Source organism: Setaria viridis, chromosome 2 (assembly GCF_005286985.2).
Source record: "Setaria viridis chromosome 2, Setaria_viridis_v4.0, whole genome shotgun sequence".
NCBI lineage: Eukaryota > Viridiplantae > Streptophyta > Magnoliopsida > Poales > Poaceae > Setaria > Setaria viridis.
Genome location: NC_048264.2, coordinates 12,213,977 through 12,227,972, shown reverse-complemented (window position 1 = coordinate 12,227,972; position 13,996 = coordinate 12,213,977). Strand labels below are relative to the sequence as shown.

The 13,996-nt window shown below is 39.4% G+C and overlaps 2 protein-coding genes across 5 annotated transcripts; one reads left to right on the top strand and one right to left on the bottom strand.

The window, feature by feature from the left end:
- The first annotated feature begins 635 nt into the window (after positions 1–635).
- On the top strand, positions 636–9,001 carry LOC117843922 (ribosome biogenesis protein BOP1 homolog). 4 transcript variants are annotated; one of them, XR_004637859.2, is made up of 18 exons: positions 636–872; positions 968–1,063; positions 1,251–1,405; positions 2,795–2,912; positions 3,338–3,439; positions 4,449–4,608; positions 4,738–4,846; positions 4,934–5,036; positions 5,132–5,282; positions 5,939–6,071; positions 6,149–6,255; positions 6,341–6,411; positions 6,499–6,559; positions 6,753–6,980; positions 7,126–7,210; positions 7,737–7,915; positions 8,361–8,537; positions 8,619–9,001. XR_004637859.2 is itself a non-coding variant. In XM_034724684.2 (17 exons), the coding sequence occupies exons 1-17, from the start codon at positions 774–776 to the stop codon at positions 8,444–8,446; spliced, it is 2,043 nt and encodes a 680-aa protein (XP_034580575.1). In that variant the 5' UTR covers positions 636–773; the 3' UTR covers positions 8,447–9,001. The 4 variants fall into 4 exon arrangements, 2 of the variants coding, with proteins under 2 accessions (XP_034580575.1, XP_034580576.1); XR_004637860.2 differs by having other exon boundaries at positions 8,616–9,001; XM_034724684.2 differs by having other exon boundaries at positions 8,361–9,001.
- A 119-nt stretch (positions 9,002–9,120) lies between these two features.
- On the bottom strand, positions 9,121–10,106 carry LOC117843923 (photosystem I reaction center subunit IV, chloroplastic). Its single transcript, XM_034724687.2, has 3 exons — positions 9,766–10,106; positions 9,602–9,667; positions 9,121–9,411 (listed from the first exon to the last, which is right to left on the bottom strand). Exons 1-3 carry the CDS (start codon positions 10,021–10,023, stop codon positions 9,307–9,309), a joined length of 429 nt encoding a protein of 142 aa, XP_034580578.1. The 5' UTR covers positions 10,024–10,106; the 3' UTR covers positions 9,121–9,306.
- Positions 10,107–13,996: the final 3,890 nt, after the last annotated feature.

Below are 13,996 nucleotides of genomic sequence, written 5' to 3'. Positions count from 1 at the left end.
CAATGTTACCCACGTTGCCGCTGCAAGCTGCCCCACACCATTGTCGCGCCATTGTCCTAACGGGTCATGTTTCGCCACCCTCTCGTGGGTGTCCGCACTATCTAGTATCATCCTTTAGGGGATGGGTGCCCGCACCATCTAGTATCATCCTTTACTAGGCTGTACATCCCTAGTCAAGATTACAGAGAGGCGGGAGAGAGGGAGAGGAGAGAAAGAAAGAAAACAAGGAAAAGGAGAGAAAGTAAAAAAAATTGACCTGCTAACGAGTTGGTCCCACATGTTAGGGGGATATTGGAAATAAGGTCCTGTGGTCATCCGCTATATGACGAAATAGATATTGGAGGTTAATGAGGATTGGAAAACAACTAGAGATGCTCCTACTTCATTTGCTGCTCTTTTTTCTTGGAATTCTGGTCCATTTTTTCCTTTTTCATCATTTTCATTAAATTTTTTTCTGCCGTACTGCAGTAGGATTCGTTCTTTCCGAACTCTGCAAATTACTGCTCGGGTTACTGACCCAAATATAGATATGAATTTTGGCCTGCGTTTCAGGCCCATGAGGAGGGGGGCCATTACCGAAGGGCTCAGAGAAGTTGTGTGTGTCTCACAACTAGAGTGTCCCGGCCCATGAAACAACCGGTCCGCCGCTAGATTGCCGTCCATCCGGCCGGCAGCGCGCCGCGAATCCCCCTCCCAAACCCGCCGCCGCCTCCACCTCCGCCTCGCCTCCTCTCCCACGACGCCACAGCACGTGAAGCCTTCCGGCGACGAAAATGGGCCACAACGAGAGGGAGCACGAGCACGAGGGCGATGACCTATCTGCCGACGACTCTTCCTGGAGCGACGGCGTCTGGTCCGAGGACGACGGCGAGGTGAGAGAGTTTCTGATGCCTTTGTCCCCGATTTTTTTCCCTTGCGGCGTTCTAATTTTGAGCAAATTTTGAGGGTTTTGTGGCGTGGGTTGCAGGACTCGGTGTCGTTCGAGGACAGCGGCGAGGGCTCCGGGTCCGACGCCGAGTCCGACGAGGCGGTGGCAGAAGAGAGCGACTCGTCGGAGGATGAGGTGAGCCATTCGCTTTCTCAGTGTTTGAGTTGTTAAGCTGCTGATTCGCAGACTGGTTTGTTTCTCCGTGTTGCTCGCTTGAGTATTTGAGGTTAAAATGAGCTTGTTGTTACTGTTTTTGAGTTGCTTAAGCCGCGAATCGTTGCTCCGTATTGCTTGCCTGAGTACGTGTTACTGTTGTTTGCAGGTGGCGCCAAGGAACACCGTGGGGGACGTGCCTCTGGAGTGGTACAAGGACGAGGAGCACATTGGGTACGACATTGATGGGAGGAAGATCAAGAAGCGCGATAGGGAGGGCCGCATCGAAGCCTACCTCAGGAACGCGGATGACGCTAAGAATTGGTAAAGCTTGAGCTTGCTCTGTAGCAGTCACTCAATCAGCTTTCATCAATTTGAACAACTATTGAATGGGTGAATGATTAAGCTTGATAATGGTCCCATGGCAATGGTGCATGTTTATATTGCCACAGATTTATTGTTTGGGATGATTTGCTCAGTGGTTGGTAACCCCACAGGAATTTTGTAAGGTGAAAAATAACATCAGCGTATCACAGACAAGTTGCCCTGGAACTTATCAAGCTCACGTTGGAAGCTATTTTCTAATTTACACATCTTGAGTCTCGCCGAGCTAATTGCTCCCTTGTATTTGTAGTGTGTTAGGATTTACAATTTATGGCCAACATTGTGTTCTTGGAGACTGCAGACTTAAAACATCTATAGGCTTATACATGAGAGTTCCCACATTAAAGATTGTTTTTTATCTAGCTACAACTGGTTTCATCAAATTAATTGTGATAGTTGGGGTAATAACTTGTGCCGCTCTCATCTTTGTTTGTTCGAAGGCGACATCTACCAAAGATTCTGTTTACCCTTATAGTGGACTCTATATGATATTTTCAGTGGTTATCCTTGTTTGCACCCCAGCCCAGTTACGGTGGTTTGTGTGGCCTAAATGTTTTAGTAGTGGGATTAGATCCATTGAGGCTTTATGACGTATTGACGTGTAGAGCAATAGAGAATATAAACTTAACATCAAAATGTAGCAGCTCTAGGTTGATCGTTTGGGGTGAAGCGAGGATGAAAGCCAAAGAGTTACTACATGTTTGTAGGTCCATCCTGTGTGGGGGTTCCAAGAACCATACCTTAAACTTTTATCCTGATATAAAACTTTGGGCTTTCCATTTCTATCAACAGTATGTTTGGTTGTGTAATACATTGCCTGCTTGTTTGTTTTTGTTTGTGTAAGGTCGCTGTTGTTGGTCGATGTTCTTGGTGAGACTTTGTTCGGCTTTCTTCTCACTTAATGCAATGATGTGTGGATCTTCTGCATATTCGTGGAAAAAAAAATGCTATCAACAAGGCTTAGTTACCTGACGTTTCTGTACATCTATAAATCTTGCAACTTGAAATTCATTTTCATTCAATCTAGCTGTATGTCATTTCTGTACATTTATAGTTTTTTCTAAGAACATGCAATAAGCAAATTTATTACAATCATTTTGATTCAGTGCTCAAGACTATACACAATCTAGGTTTCTTTCAGAATATGCTTGGACCTCTTGAAACCATAACTATTAAAATATGGAAAATTTGTATCTCCCTCTGCCTAACAGATGTATCTGGTTGTTTTACCCTGTACCATTTCTGTATCTTTACACCTTGTACCATTTGGATTTTTTTTTTGCTCATTTAATTAACCTCATAATTTCTTTTATTCCCCACCAAATGTAGGAGAAAGATCTATGATGAGTATAATGATGAGGAGGTTCAGATTACAAAGGAAGAGGCTAAGATAATTAGTAGATTATTAAAGGGAAGGACTCCACATGCCAATGTTGATCCATATCCAGTGTGTACTCCAATCCTTATCTATTATATATTTAATCAAGGTGCTAAGTGTATATGTTAAATAAATGATCAAGTGGCCTAATATTATCTTTGTGGGTGACTGAAAAGACATGCAAGTGATTTCATTAAAACTTTAATGAGAACTCAATCTGCTATTAGCTTAAGTACTATGCGAAAATGCTGGCTGATTCTTTGCTGACATATGGCCAGTGCATAACTTTTTTTCCTCTGATAATAACCTTAGTTTCGCTGATAATAACCTGTACAGATATACATGATTTTGAATTTGTTATCCATGGTGGCAATGAATTCTGTCCAGATTCATGCAAATGAATTGTTCTTTTACAGTTCACTGGTTTCCTTTTTTTCCAGTCCATATGTTTATAATACATGGATGCAACATACTGACTGACTTTTATTTGTTAGGATTATGTTGATTGGTTTGAATACGAGGATAAAGGTCATCCGCTTTCTAGTGCCCCTGAGCCAAAGAGGCGGTTCGTGCCTTCAAAGTGGGAGCAGAAGAAGGTATATTGTGCATTTCATCTCCCTTCTGTTATATTAGATCATTTTTTATTGATCTGACAGCTTGGATGAATGTTCTAGTACTGAGTTCTTTCCAGATCTCTATATACTGATTCATTGAAATAATTGACCCCATTGAGCATGATCTAATGAATAGTCATGAGTTAAATATCAAATTCGTTAAATACCAAATTTTTTTATTCCAGCATTTCAAACGTTCGGCACCTAGCTGATAAAATAAAAATTGCCTATGCAGTGGTTAGGCACTTGGTGAATCTGATTTCCTGCCACACTGATTATGGGGGTAATCCGCATGTCTTGCCGGTGGTCCAAGTCTATTAATAGCATAGAATTACACAAAGAAAAAATTTAAAAGAATATAGTCACACATGACATCACTCCCTGTCGCCTGGAAGGTATTTGGTTGCCTAGGCAGTGCCTAAGCATCTGCTTGTTAGCTGGCAGCCTTTATTAATCCTTGGATCTAACAGGATAAACACCACCTGACAGGCTTCCAGGTGGTGGCGGCGGCTAGGGATGAGAGGGTAGACTATTAATGGTTGAAAACCCATGAAATAGATGGCTAGTGAGGGGTGGAACTGGATCATTTCATTGTCCATTCTTAATTGTAATCTTATCTTCTAATATCAACAGCAGTATCTAATTTAGTTAGAGTTGAGCCTGATTGTTTGGGATCAATTCCTTTCGACATGACATGCTGGAGACCAGCTAGGGCCTCCCATCTTTGAAAATACCACATATTTAGGAAGTAACAGTTAATAGTATTATGACTGAGTTATGCATTCACTAGTGTTGTGATTGAGTGATGATTCACTAGTGAATTTGTGAACTGACATAACTTACTGTTATTCTGTTGTGTAGCTTCTTTTTTGTTTGAACAGGACAAATTTTGTGTTGACTTATTTTGGATATTCTCTCTTGAACTGTGTATTGCATCTGAAGTCATTTGCACCTTCCCTCAGAAATTTGAGCTCATGTGTTCTGGTGGCAGGTTGTTAAACTTGTAAGAGCCATTCGTAATGGATGGATAAAGTTTGATAAGCCAAAGGAGGAAACTAACTTATATCTATTGTGGGGAGATGAAACTGATACAGCAGATAATAAGCGGCAAGGCTTGAGCTACATTCCAGCTCCTAAACCTAATTTACCAGGTATTTTGTCATACCCTTTTTCAGAATTAGTCACTTCTATAATAATCATTCATAAATTGTTAGAACATATTTTCACTGAGTGTTTGTATATGTTTTTAAATTTCTATTCATTCTTCATGGTGTATTCAGGTCATGAAGAGTCATATAATCCTTCTGTTGAATACATTCCCACGCAAGAGGAAATAGATTCATACCAGCTTATGTATGAGGAGGATCGTCCAAAGTTTATTCCAAAACGGTATTATATTTGACATTGTTCCTTTTCCTTGTCCATTGTCTTGTATTGTCTAAATTATTTTGACATTTAAGTTGTGTACTTCACCAGATTTGAGTCCCTTCGAAGTGTACCTGCATATGAGAAGGCACTGAGGGAAGGTTTTGATCGATGTCTAGATCTGTATCTATGCCCTAGAACCCGCAAAAAGCGTGTAAGTAGAGCCTCATATGTTATTTTCATACCACCTATTTCTTTGAAAGACACTATTTGTCTCTAATTTGGGCCAATTATTTGACAACTCCATAGATAAATATTGATCCTGAGTCACTCAAGCCCAAGTTACCAAGTAAAAAGGATTTGAGGCCATACCCAAAAACTTGTTACCTTGAGTTCAAGGGCCATGAGGGTCCTGTGAAATCAGTTTCAGTTGAAATGACTGGGCAGTGGCTTGCATCTGGTATGTACTGTTGATATTTTTCTATATTTTTTTATAATGTTGTTTTCTGTATTTATCTGATTATACATGCACATAATGGTCTGATACTCAATTGAGTTGATATTAGCTAATGCGCTGCATAGTATTTTTTTCTTCCATATTTCAATTCGTCACTTAAAAATAGCAGCACTAGCTACATCTCACTATTTCTTTCGCAAAAGTAATAGTTTTATAGTTGTTTCCTCATTGTAACATAAAAAAAAGTTCAGAATTTAGGTCAGCTTGGTTGGGAGGGAAATCTAGATCTAATTTATCTTTTATATAGAAAGGAGTGGAGATCATCTGTTACTGAATTCACATGGGAATGGATGTGAAACTTCTCATAATCTAACTACTAAACAAAACCTGTGTTCTTAATCAAGTCAGATAGTTCTTATATGGGGGATAAATTTTATTAGTATGATATGCAAAAACTAGTAAATCAAAGCTGCTTTTGAAAAATGACTACAATTGCTAAGATGCCCCTAAAATCGAGGGCTGTGCTTGGGTACACATGGAATATTGGGTAAGCTGTGGCATATAGGGTTAATTGCCGCGGGCCTGTTTCTCTGCTTTAGAAGATCATTTCATAAACCTGAGTGTGCCAACGTCAAGTGACAATTACTCCTTTTCTGAAGGTTCTTCCGATGGTACAATTCGTGTTTGGGAGGTTGAAACTGGTCGCTGTCTTAAAGTTTGGAATGTCGGAGGTGATGTCTGTCATATTGCCTGGAATCCTGCACCTGACAGGCCTATTCTTGCTGCTATTGTGTAAGCATTTTGATATTCTAGCATATTTCCTATCTGTAAGCTTTAATTATTCTTGTCACTCATTTTATTTGGCGCAGAGAACATGACCTGCTACTTATTAATGCTGGGGTGGGGAGTGAAGAAGTGCAAATTAGGGCAAAAGAGCTCCTGCAAATTGGCGAAATGGTTCCTCAAGATGATACTGGTGCGTTGAATTGTTAGACAATCAATGGTTCCTTTGTATAGCCTTTTTCCGTCTTCTGAAACACTATTATATTATTATATTGCAGATGGTAAGAAACCAGCTGTGAGGTGGATGAAGCACGAAAAACTGGATGGAATCACCTTGATTCATCATAAGGTCTCGTACCAGATTTTTACTTAAATTTCGTTTCCCTTTGAACTTAATATCTTGTTTTGCTTGCTTACGAATCTATTTCTTGTTTAGGCTGTGTCAAATGTGGACTGGCATTTTAAGGGAGATTACTTTACCACAGTTGTGCCTAGTGATATCCTTTATGAATCATGTTTATTGATTTTGTTTTATTTCCATATGTTCTGGTTTTATTTTTCTTTCTAAGTGTGGCCCCTCTCTATGTACTTTTAGTTATGTTCACATGCATGGTCACATTGAATGTTGTGGGCCAATGATATGGCACCTTTAATTTACCCATCCAGTTGTACACCTTAATTCCTTTGTACGCAATACAAAAGCTGTATTGTTGCATCAGCTCTCGAAAAAGCACTCGCACCATCCTTTCCGTAAACTGCCAGGCCTTCCTGTTGCGGCAACATTCCATCCAAGTGAGAAGATGTTCTTTGTTGCTACTAAGAAGTTCATTCAGGTTTATGATCTCCAAAAGGCACAGTTGGTAAAGAAACTGGAGTCAGGTCTTCGTGAGATTTCCTCTATCTCGATCCATCCTGGTGGTAGGTCACAAGTCAGCTTGATAGTAATTTTTTTGAATTTTGAATTTTTTCCAAGGACTTGCTTCGAACTGATTGTACCTGTTGGTAGGTTAATATTAATTTGACTCTATAAGTATTGTGATTACTTCACATTTCTTTTTTGTAGGTGATAATGTTATTGTGGGAAGCAAAGATGGCAAACTATGCTGGTTTGATACTGACCTATCTACACGACCATACAAGACTCTAAAGTATGATTCTTCTCTTTTTAATCCCCTTTCTTTGAAAGAAAAAGATGTAATTTTTCAAGATCTCTATATGCAGCCAAGGTTACCAATATAGGCACTCTTAAATTCTTTGCATGGTATATGAACCTTCCTATGGGTATGGATGCTGGAATTCCATTTTCCTGGAAAAATAATGGAAATGAATATTGAGATGCATCTTATAAGCTGATTTTCATGTGTTCCACGTCCTTTAAATAAGTGTAGATTGCCCATGTGGATGTGTGGTGATCCTGATTTCCTCTGTCCAAATATATTGATAAATCTGTTGCAATGTTGGTAAAACATGGTGTTTTGCTGCCTGGATGGTGTGGTTACTGCTTGCACTCTTACAATTGTCAATCAACATCTTTTATTTGTCCACTGCATCGTGAAGGTCAAAGTAATCTCTTTTGATGTAAAATTTCCACAGTTCTATTTGGCAATCTTGTCTTTGATGCTGTTGCTGCTTTTTTCATTTAGAAATTCCGGTAACTTATTTGCTAATTTTCAGGACCCACTCGAAGGATATTACGAGTGTTACTTTTCACAGAAAGTACCCTCTTTTTGCCTCATCCTCCGAGGATTGTACTGCCTATGTATGTCATGGAATGGTCTATTCTGATCTTAACCAGAACCCACTTATTGTACCATTGGAAATTCTTCGTGGCCATTCTAGTTCAGATGGAAGAGGTATGCATGCCATTGGTTCAATAATTTTCAATCTTTTCATCTAGATTTTTGTTCACATGCGTAGATTTTTTCTCGTCTTCATTGCTGCAGTTCAGATACTGGTCTTAAACCCAGCTATGAGGCTACTGCATTACATATGGTTCTGTTTTGTAGGGAAACTTGTAGAATTAATATAGTTGTAATTCTTGTTAGATTAAAATAGTTGCATCTGTTACTAATCTTTGTCAATTGGATCGAGCGCCATTAGTTTTCTTGTGGGTAGGGGGGAGGGTGCATCACTCTGAGTGCAAAGACGACATGCACGGCATGACAAACCGTGAACTTACTAAATTTTTGTGGAATAGAGATATTTTGTTAGGTTCTGATTTATACATTGATACAGGTTCGCTATGTTGCTCTCCAGATATCTCAAAGGCAATATTTGACCACTTTTCTGGGTTTGCAGGGGTTTTAGACTGCAAGTTCCATCCAAAACAGCCTTGGTTGTTCACTGCTGGTGCTGACTCCGTGATTAGACTATATTGCGACTAAGCATTCCAGCAAGGATGATACATGATTTGACCAGGCAATGACTTGTAGGCTGTCTATGGGCCTCGGGTATAGCGACGATTGCTAATTTCTGGTATGAAGTCCCTAACTTTAGTCTGGATAACGTTACCAATGGATCAGTGCGCATGTGTGAAGCTTTCAGTTTTGATAGCAGTTTTGATTCGGATGAGTGGCGGATCTTTGTTTATGCCTACTTTTGAAGAGAGACATCCATGAGGGGCAGGGTCTTCAGAGTCTGAACATTCTGGCAGGTGTAACAGGAACTTGTGAAGAACACTCTGAACTACCTCAAACTCAATGTTAGTGGTTTGGCAGCATTTGAAAATTTTCAAGTCTCGGGCTTGACCTGTTCCAGAAGGCAGTAATTAATGCTGTCACACACATCTTAGAGTAGGTTGCTATATTTTTTTTTATTGCTATGTGAAAGCTGAAACTAGCAGATGTAAAAACTGGAGGAGTAATTTGGTGGTGTTGTAATATCGCTCAATTTGTACCATGGTCTTTAATACTGAACGCTGGTCACCAAGCTCTACCAAAGCCAAAGCCTGAGATGGTGTACGAACCCTTACAGCTACTATGAATTGAGTTTCCAGCATCGTGCAAACGGTGCTATAGGGAAGAGGTTTATGAGCATGTACAAAATGACAAGAAAAGAATACAACAATTTAAGGGCAGGAGATTATTTAGTCCACGGTGAAGCAAGCAGCAAAGCAATTACATAATGATTACAGAGATTAAGCTATCACACACAAGATGTTGTGACGCTACCACAGCAGCTTCACATCCCTCATTTCGCAACTACCAACCACAGGGGAGCACGGAGGCCCTTGAGCCAGCCTCTCTCATTTCACCTCCTGGATCTCGTCCAGGGCGTAGTTGTTGGTGGACACGCCGGCGTAGTTCACCTTGTTGAACCGCACAACCACCGGGTAGCGGGTGTTGGGGTCCTGCACAAACGAATCAAATGCTCAATTTTATCGCCTTTTCTGGGTTCATTGCTACAAGAATTGAACAGCTGAAACAGAGTTATTCTAGGAGTGTAATGAGTTTAGTCCCTATGCTATAGAATTTCCGATGACACTCTTAGCTTGTAGTCTACTGAGGGGCCTTTGATTCGGGTGGTGTAAGAATAGTAACCTGATCAACTGTGACGACGTTGCCAATCCCGTTGTACCAGTAGGACTCCCTCCTCAGGATCTTCACCTGGCGATCAGCACAAGAATTGGAGAGTGAGTGAGATTAAGCAATGGATTGCATCACCAGCAGTTGAGCACACGGATGATGGTACTAATATAATTAACCTTGGCGCCCCTCTTGGGCCCGATCGGCGGCGGCTTCTCGGCCTTGGTCTTGGTGGCCACGGCGCCCTCCCCTTCCGCCGCGGGCTCGGCCGGTGCCGCGGCCTCCTCCTCGGCCCGCACCACGAGCCTCCTGCCCAGCCTGTTTGGTACCGGCGCGAAGCTGACGCGGCCGCTGCCGTTGCCGCTGATGCCGGTGGCGGGCACGCCGGCAGCCAGCATGAACCGCGAGGTGGCCGAGGCCATGTTGGTGCTCGCCATGGGTGGTGGCACTGGCACGCGCTCCCTGCTCAGGTGTGTCGCGACCTCGGCGTCGGATGGAGAGAGAGTGATGAGAGGGTGAGGTGTAATGGCCTCAAATTGCATGGGCGCGGATTATCCCCAGCCGGCGCGGCGGTCGCCCCCCGTCGATTCCACCCACTGGCCGCCCGCCACATGGCATATCTTATCCGTGGGATGGATTCGGTTCTTGGTGCCAGTGCAACTCTGCCACAAGATTTGTGGTATGCATGCTGTTGCTGTTGATCCTTGATCCTGTGAATATTTTGCTGCTCAAGGTTATCATGGTGGGGTCTAGTATAAAGTCATGACTCATGACAGATATAGCGGCTGTTGGGGTACTTGTACAACTTTCTTTTCGACGGTGGAAAACAAAATGTTCCGGTCTCACCATTGATGTATACGGCTATTTTTAATTTGTATATCACGATGGGGTCTATCTAGTATACAATCATGACTCATGAGAGATATTATAGCCGTTGTTTATTATAAGTTTTTTTTAGACGGTGGAAAACCAAATATTCCGGTCTCGATCTACATGGTGATGTATTCGGCTATTTTTATATTTCGTATCTTTTTCAGCCAATCAAAGGATAAAGATTAGAAATTAAGCATGCGTGTTATCTGAAAACATATTCTCTCCTTTTTCAAAATTTATGACGCCGTTAACTTTTTTTCTTAAATTTTGACAACAATATCTATTTAGTAAATTAGTTAAGTAAAATAAAATGAGTACCTGTCTTTCCTTAAATTACTTTGAATTTAATTTAGAGATTTATCTATTAGCACAAATATTTATATATAAATGAATAGTCAAATGAATGAAAAAAGTCAATGGTATCATATATTTAAGAAAGGAGGTAGTACCTTAAATCTATTAAAGTATTAACCATATGGAACATAGGAGAATTCCCTCCGTTCCTAAAATAAAGTTATTATGTGATCCAAAATTTATCCCAAATTTTTTGTCATTGTTACTCTATTAAATTATAATTCACAACGACTGTCAATTAGCCTAAATATGATAAATAAATACTTTTAATAATTTGTCTGAGTTTTCTGAATGTCCTTCGTCTAGGGCTAGAGAGAGTATTGCTGACATGTTGCCATCGGCCTACATTTTGGCCAAATTAACTAATACAATTACGAAACATCTAAAACTTTAATATGTTACATAAGAACTCATATAAAATTTTTATATTATATGGCTATGCCCATATTAAAAAATCAAATTATTTGGTACTACATAAACACAAACTAAAATTAAACTATTGTATGACAAACTTCTCCCGTCTAGAAAATAAAGTCAGTCTATGAATTCATCCCATAATTCTTGCTATTGTTACTCCCACTGTGCATATGCACGTATAAGTTAATTAGTGGTAAATATGACTAATATAAAAGGACAAGTAAAGTCATTACACACTTTTACTAATTTATATCAGTTTTCCTAGAGTGATTTTCTTTTAGGAACAAGGGGAGGACATTATTTGGTACTCTAGTGAACATATTTTTGTTGACGCCGGTTTTTGACACGTGTTAAGGTCGGCGTCAAGGAGAAGAAAGTGGTCGATACGGATAGCCAAGAAGCTACGGCTGGGGGAATCGGCCGATAGAGCTACAATATTTTGGCCGATTAGCTGAGGGAGTCGATGGAGACTGGCTGATTTGGAGCCGGAGCGGCTTGGTCGATGTGGGCCTAAAATGGGCCAAGACGGTGACCAGATGAAGACGAGGATCGGCCCGTAGAAAAGTTGAATAGTATCCGACTCTGATGCATGCTGTATCCGTGTGTATTTATTATTTTGAATTAGAGATAAAATCATGATCGGTTAGGAAATCAGATTTGTAGCAGGGTATAAATAGGTGCCTTGCAAGGCTTGTAAAACAACACAACAATCATCAATACAGATCTACTTTTTCATGTAACTTTACTTTCAAGTCGGCGACTTCGCCAAATTCCTTTTTATTTTCACGAGTTCGTGCGAGTTGGCAGGGCTGCATCAACACGACCTCTGGCCAATTTGTAAGTTCCGCGTATTGAGTAATATCTAAGCTTTAACTTCGGGCGCATCGCTGTTGTTTCGTTAGATTTATTCACCAGTTATCGATATTGACTAGAATTATAGGTTTTACATGTTATTTTAGTTTTTATCACCAGTTATCCAGCTTCAGACACGAACTGTCGGCTATATCAATATTTTGTTTATCATCATATAGCCGATTAGATCTGTTCCAAGTGTTGTCTCTATAGCATTGTTCAAGTTACTCTAGTAGTTTCTTTTACAACTGCTACGTGGTCATCGGCTGTTTCATAGCCGGTCATCTTTACATTAATTCAGCCGATTCGCTGATACATCCTTTGAAATAGATCGGAACTTTAGCTGATCGAACCCCTAGAATTTGATATTTCTCTTTCCTTGTCAATCAGCAAGTCAGATTGACTGGCACGCCGCACGAACCGCACCAGGGCAACAACCCGAACAGGAGCTAAGCAGATTCTCCCAGGTCGTGTGTCCGACGCAGGAGCCGGAGGCATTGTTCGATTTTTTAGCGTCAACAGTTTTATGCCCAGATGTTATACCAATTAGATTCTTTAAGTTTGCATTTTTAATGGCATCAAAGATGTCTTTTAGGGATGGAAATATAAATGTAGATATCTGAATTATCCAATATCTGTATCTTTTAAAATGTGAATATGGTATATGTATTCGTATTGGATTCTAATATGGCACTAAGGCTCTGTTTGGCTGCAAGAAACGTTTCGATTTCTTGACAGAATCACTAGAATAATTTTAATATTATTATTGATAGCACATCATTGAAACTATTCAGAAGATGCCTCTACGACTAAAGACTAATAATATTAATTTTGATACTACCAACGATAGTACATTGTTGAAACTAATGATATTATTTTTAATATTACTAATAGTATTCTTGAAGCTATTTGAAAGTTATTATGGCTAATGAGCAATGATATGAGTCTTAATATTAATAACAACATGTAAAGATTAAGTTAATTAGTTTTAATATAACTAACTACTTTGATTCCAATATGGATAATCATATTATTTTTAATAGTTTAGTTCATCTACTTATGGATGACATTATAATACCTTTTTTTATTGCTTGATAAATTTTAAATTCTACCAAAATACTTATTTAATTATAGCTTTATTGATTTTCATATATATATCTAATATTAAAGTGTTTATAGATAAATATGTTCGACAAGCTATTTTTCTACTTGTATTATATACTCACACTTTAATTCCTATATGTATAATCATTTTGTTGTTATAAGACCATCAATAAACACAAATGGATAGAAGCTTTTTTTGAAATCGAGTAAGTATCCAAATAAAGAATCCGAATTCGATCTATCCATTTTGTATTTGTATTCGAGAATATTTGGATTAATATTCATATTAAAGAATATCTAGATTCATATTTATATTTGAGTTAAAATATAGTAAAAAGTACTATCCAAACTTAATTCTACCCACATCCAATATAAATGCCGTCCCTAATGTTTCTCCTACGGCCCAAAGGAAACTTAACAATCATTTGAGTAGCAACAATGTTTGTAGGCCTCAATTAGATGGTTGCTTCACTTTGCCTCCCGTGCTCCATTGGGCCACTAATGGATCAGTAGCTAGCATAACGTGCAAAGACTACTAGTCCAAAGTGGAGTAAAAAGAGCAACACATATATAATTCAGCCCACAACAACACAAATAGAGAAAAAAGGAAAAAAAACCCTGAAGTGCGAATCAGAAAACATAATCTTGCGGCCGCAAATTTGACTAAGTAAATGAAAAACATTAGCTGGTTGAAATGCAAATTTCGTAATAATAAATAACTAATGCGTAACATACGTAATCACTCAGATAAGATATATGTTTGATATTTGTGTAGTTAATAATAAATAAGTAATGCCTAACGCTTCTGAA